The sequence below is a fragment of the Melanostigma gelatinosum genome (genome assembly GCF_949748355.1).
Source record: "Melanostigma gelatinosum genome assembly, chromosome: 22".
NCBI lineage: Eukaryota > Metazoa > Chordata > Actinopteri > Perciformes > Zoarcidae > Melanostigma > Melanostigma gelatinosum.
In genome coordinates, this window is record NC_136655.1 from 8089564 (window position 1) to 8095402 (window position 5839).

Consider the following 5839-nt stretch of genomic DNA (forward strand, 5'->3'; position numbering starts at 1 on the left):
ACTATACAACATAGGTGGCACCTCGTGGCATGTTACATACACGACTGAAATCAAATTTGTTTGCTTCACAGTTACAAAGCAGTGATATTCATAAGTGTTTGATTTTTAGAAATAGTTAAGTACTTCTTGAACTCTTATGATTACACAATGCTGGTACACGTGTCTGATTTGTATACTTGACCCCGTATGCAGGTGACAGGAAGGTATTAATAAATGATTGGCTACAGCCCGAGCATAGTCTCGTCCAACAACTGCGACAGTAGACGGTACTGCAGACGGTTAGTTTCTGCTTGTGTCATTGTTTTACTAATCTAATACAGTGTGATCTGAGTTTTCTGCTCTTTCAGCCTGTATGGACATGTTTTGTGTACAAACTACAGGTTTGATGGGAAAAATAGTAATTTAAAGCTTTATATATATTCGCCTGTCCCGGCTCTGCTGCACGTTAACATTATGGATTTGTACACAGAACGCAGTCAGGAGTAGTGAGGACCGGTTTATTTAGGGGTGACATTATGATCACAATGGAAAATGTGGGTGAGTGATGAGAGCGTTAGTCGGACACGAGAACAGACGGGCTGGCTGGATGGCAAATCATGTTGGATAATCAAGTGACCTGCCAAACTGTGAGCCTGACCGCCTGAGACTGTTTCCCCCCCACTGCTACCTCAGGGACACAAGATAAGTAGAGGAAAAATAAATAAATAATATATATATATATATATATATATATATATATATATATATATATATATATATATATATATAGTAGAATTTAGACCTGAAATTAATCCATTAGTCGACTGACATACAACTCATTATTTTAATAATTGATTGAATGTTTTTAGTGGTAATGCAAGCTTTTAAGAGCTTCCGGTCTCTGAGAATGATGTATTGGTTTTCATGAGTCTTGCTGCCATGCAATGTTCTGCATAGCTTAAGTCTAGTGACCTCACTAGTGAAGGAACCCAATAAACCCACTCGGATCCTTACGCATCTCACCTTGTGTGACCCATTAAGTAGGTAGATGACACAAAATAGCAATAATTACATCGATAACATTTGGTGTGTGTGCCAGATTAACTGTTAAGATTGGGGTTTTTTTTTTTATCATAAAATATCTTTTAGATTTAAGGTGCCTCACCGTGGGGACTCCTGTAATGGGAATAATGGTTTGTTGCAGCTATAGTAGGATTTAGGTGAGGCTAGATAATGGTAAATGAAAGTGAAGTAGCCGAGTCAGTAATGTTACAGCTGTGAAGTAACGTTACAGTGTGTCCTTCACTCCTAAATAGGGCATCACGACCTGTGCAGAGCTGTGAATCAGTTAAAAGGCAGCTAACCGCTTAGCTAGCCTCCGTTAGGATGCTTTCACGGTATTTTTTAAACACTTTCCATGGTTTAGTTCACACACACTGCTCTCCTCATGACGCTAGCGCAGGTCACGCTAACAACATAGCGAGCTAGCGTTAAGCTACCGGCAGGCACAAAGAGCCCCACACAGCTGGCCCCATTAAACCCTGATCAACATGCAGCCGCTCAGTCGTACCTGCTTTCCAGAGACGGAGGCTCCAATGTCCCTGCGCGGATCCACACTGCGCTTTATAAACGTGGTTTAACGCTACACTGAGCTAGCCAGCCTGGTGCAGTGTCTGGAGGAGATGCTCGGGGTCTGCTCACCGATGTTTGAAGAACTAGCTTTTACTTTTCAGGCTCTCATGCGTACAACTTCAGCCCTGGCCCGTAAAACACCATATAAACGCGCCACGAAAAAGAATGTAAGCCGATAAACGTCGGCGATGAAGTGTAAACGACAGAAAGCGGGCTCACGTGACACTCTAATTAACAAATTCACCAAAAAGCAAATGCATATCAGAGCCTAATTTCACCGTTTAATGTGATGTCACGGTAAATCGCATATTACACACAACCACCGTGAGCGGTAGATATAACTTTACCGACCTCTAGTGGACTTCAAAACACACTACATGGGAAAAACGAAATGACGAGTTTGCGCTTTTACAAAAATGTTACGGTACGACCCCAAGCATGATGGAGGCTAAACACACGTGACATACAAAACCAGCACCAATTGGCTTCCAGGGGGCGTGGCCACAGATAACGGACTCTCCGTCTGTTCTCTTTAACGGACACGTCTGTAGACAATCATGTGAATTATCAAGAATCGGTGAGTTTTTGGTGTCGCGTTGTGCCGCACAGGGAGACGGAAATGACGGCCACTGATGTAGAAACACGCTGAAGTCAGTCAGACGATGTCTTACATTAAAACACCAGCTTTAGCGTCATGCTATCGAGCTATAAAAGCTAGCTGCTAATTATAACACAAGCTAACCATCGATGATTGAAATCAATTGATTTAATATTGATGCTAGATAGTATTTGTGGGATGTGGTTGGAGGTGTTTATAGCTATAAGCAGCTGTTTTCTTGCTGGGATCACAGTCATGAGTGTCTTCATTGTGTGTCTCCTCCTCTGATGTGTCTTCAGTCAGTGAGATGTCTCTGGCTCAGAGGGTTTTGTTGACCTGGGTCTTCACCCTGGTCTTCCTCATCATGCTGGTCCTGAAACTGGACGGGAAGGTAAAGGTTTCGCTCTCTTGATGCCTGTCAGTGTGTCCTTGTAAGCTTCCTATTTGTTCACCCTATACTTTAGCAGTTTGGCCATTTACTGGTGTGTTTACTCAATCCCATCCTTTCAGGTTTCACATCTTTTCACCCAAGCAACAAATGGACCCATCCCCACTGAAACAAATGGTAAATAATCACCTTGTTTGTGTCCATCTTCTCCCCTTTCCTTCCTCTCCAGGTGCAGTGGAACTGGTTCCTCATCTTCCTCCCGGTCTGGGTATTCGACGGCATCCTCATCCTCATGCTTGCCATCAAGATGGCGGGCCGCTGCAAGCCCGGGTACGACCCTCGCAACGGCTCCCCGGACCTGCGCCTGCGTACCTGGTACCTGACGGCCATGCTGCTCAAGCTGGGCTTCTGCCTGACGCTGTGCGCCAAGCTGGAGAAGCTGGCCGACGTCAAGCTGACTTTCGTGTGCATACCGCTGTGGACCATGTTGCTGGGGGCGCTGGTGGAGCTGGGGATGAACATCTTCCCTGAAAGGAGAGAGGCCTAGGAAAGGATGCATCGTTACACACCAACGCAATCATCAGTTCAGACATTAGTATTCATTTTAAGAAGAGACTTTGTGTAGAAATACAAATCAGTGTGTTCAGACCTCGGTGGAGTCTGCTGTCTGTCCATTCGTGTTCAAAATAACAAAACAAAAAAATGGCAGTATTTTCCTTGCCATGCCAAAAGGGGATCAACTGTAAATGTATAAGACTACTGTGAATCGAACACTGGAAGACACAATAAGCTCCTCTGATGTCTGCTTTTTGTTCTGAAGATGTTTTGGGAGGAACTGAGTGGTGTTTAGTTGTGACTTCCTGTATTTAAGTTTCATAACATTGAAACTCTTGGTACTCTTGGCCATTATGCTTCAGGCAGTGGCGGCTGGCAGACAATGTTCTAGGTAGGGCCATCCTATCAATTTCAGCAAACATCCCAGTATGATTTAATGTAAGTATCAAACACGCATTATTACTTGGCGGTTAAATATTTAACATGTATTCCAACACGAAAAAAATCAGTAAATAACTTATATAATATAACATGTTCATTTATTGAGATGCCCCTATGGACCTTGGATATCATATTTTACACATTACTGGGTACATTCCATAGTTCAAAAACACAAATATTGACAATTTGTATAATTTATGATTATCATTTTTTCCTTTTTTGTGTGGCTCGTGGTGGGGCCATGCCCCATGGCCCTCTATTGACCAGCCGCCACTGGCTTCAGGTATTGTGTGGCTGTATTTAAGCACAAACTTCTTTTTCATTCCCGATACTGTGGAGATTAGTTGGCCAAATATTATTTCACAAGTTACAGATTAACTTGAGGCGTTGAAGCGACGACGGCTCGGATTGGCTGCAATTGTATCATTTAAGAAATTGTTGAGGACATAAAAGCATTTTCCCGCGGGGCTGCCCTCCCTGCTCTGTACAAGGTCTCTTTTGTAAATCACCTGCTCCGTGAAAATCACTGAGCTGTTATTACTGTTGGTATGACGATAAAGAACACGTTTCTTACTGTATATTACGTTTAACTATTGGGGTTTAAATGTGCATCACAATACTTCTATCGGCAGTTTCTAGTGTTGTCATCATGGTTCCATATTTCAACTTTATGGTACGGCTGACACTGTGCATGAGTGACATTTGTTTTGTGCCATTCAATTGTTTTCATGAGTAATTCAAAGACATTCTTTGTATTGTTTTGCACTGTGTTGAAATGAGGAGTAAGTGATTTGATGAGTCGAAAGTGTTTGATATTTAATGCACGTCTTGTGAAAAAATGAATGGATTTATGTACATTGAACTGTGGGTATTTGTCTCAAACGGTCATGCAAATACACATTCAAGTATTTCCATACCCCGAAGGATCGAGTTAGGTACCGGCTATATAAAGCAAAGTATTGTGGGGTTAGCATGCTAGCTGCTAATGTAAATTAACTTCAGCCTGCAAAAATCTAGTACTATGTAAAGTACTATGCCGTAGTGAAGGTAACTAAGTACATTTGCTCAGGTACTTTTTCATAGTTACAATCTTGAGGTATTTGTTCTTTACTTTATAGTTCCACTACATTTCAGAGTTAAATACAATACTTTTTACTACACGACATTTATTTGACAGGTAAAGTTACTGGCCTCAAAGAAGTGAAATGACAATCTTTTAAAAAAAGAGCAAATATTAGAGTAAAAAGTAAAGTAAAAAAATATTAAACTTTATATAAAGGAATAAAAACCAGTTCCAAACATCAGTATATACTATATAAAATACTTTTACTTTTGGTACTTAAAGTATATTTTTCTGATAATACCATCATTTAAGTAAGAATTTCACTGCAGGATTTCTACATTTTATTATTCAGTATTTTTATATTTTTGTAAAGGCACTTTACTTGTGGAGGATCTTAATACTTCCTGTACTCAGTGTGTTAGAGTTAGGAAATAGTTAAGCCCACATTCATTTCACAGCTTCACTATTGATGAGTACCGTTTCTGTATAATTAGTACAATGACAGTCTGTATCTCAAGATGTTTTCCAAGTATTCCCTCCCAAACTCTCTCTCTCTCTCTCTCCCAACTTCCTGCCTCACTCCCACTCCCCAGTCTGTAAAGGTCAGCTGAGCGCCGCTGTTATTCCTGCTGTGTGTGTGTGTGTGTGTGAGAGAGGATGAAAAGAGTTTAAAAAAAGGCTGTTTTGAGTCGCCGTTGACCCGACACACACACACACGCCTTGAATTATGGGGCTCTACTGCACTGTGGTGTGTTTGAGTCGTCTGCTCACATCCCGCCAGGTAAATCTGCTGAGCTCATTGCTGCAGACTGCAGTGAGTGGGCGGCTTGCATAACAGCAATACACAACGGGAACACAAAGGCGGGTATACGCCACACAAAAGCATGTAATTCATAGTACTTTCATATTTTATTTGTGTATATTTTAGCTCTTATTTGAACTATTATATTTTTTTGATTTTAATTGTGCTTTTACTCATTTTTTGAATTTCTTTTGTTTTTAAACCGATGGCTTACATACGAATCAGGGACTCCACTTGTAGAAACACTGCTCTGTAGCGCTACTAGTGGTCAAATACTCCACCGAGTGCCTTTAAGTTTGAGGACTTTTCCCGACCAGCAGACCAAGAAACATCAAGTCGTACCACAGCATGTTCCATACATTGAACCTTTTATTAGCTAGG

At 41.3% G+C, this 5839-nt stretch overlaps 2 protein-coding genes across 3 annotated transcripts in view; one reads left to right on the forward strand and one right to left on the reverse strand.

Annotated features, from left to right (window-relative positions):
• The window catches only part of LOC306796168 (protein PHTF2), a 28826-nt gene extending 27123 nt beyond the window's left edge, over positions 1-1703 (reverse strand). For both annotated transcript variants that reach the window (XM_079294975.1, XM_079294974.1), the window contains exon 1: positions 1550-1703. The gene's annotated coding sequence lies outside the window, so the exon portion shown is untranslated. The remainder of the gene's footprint in view (positions 1-1549) is intronic.
• Positions 1704-2106: 403 nt separating this feature from the next.
• LOC306795953 (transmembrane protein 60-like) lies at positions 2107-4413 on the forward strand. Its single transcript, XM_079294692.1, has 3 exons — positions 2107-2188; positions 2509-2600; positions 2827-4413. The coding sequence occupies exons 2-3, from the start codon at positions 2517-2519 to the stop codon at positions 3142-3144; spliced, it is 402 nt and encodes a 133-aa protein (XP_079150818.1). The 5' UTR covers positions 2107-2188; positions 2509-2516; the 3' UTR covers positions 3145-4413.
• Positions 4414-5839: the final 1426 nt, after the last annotated feature.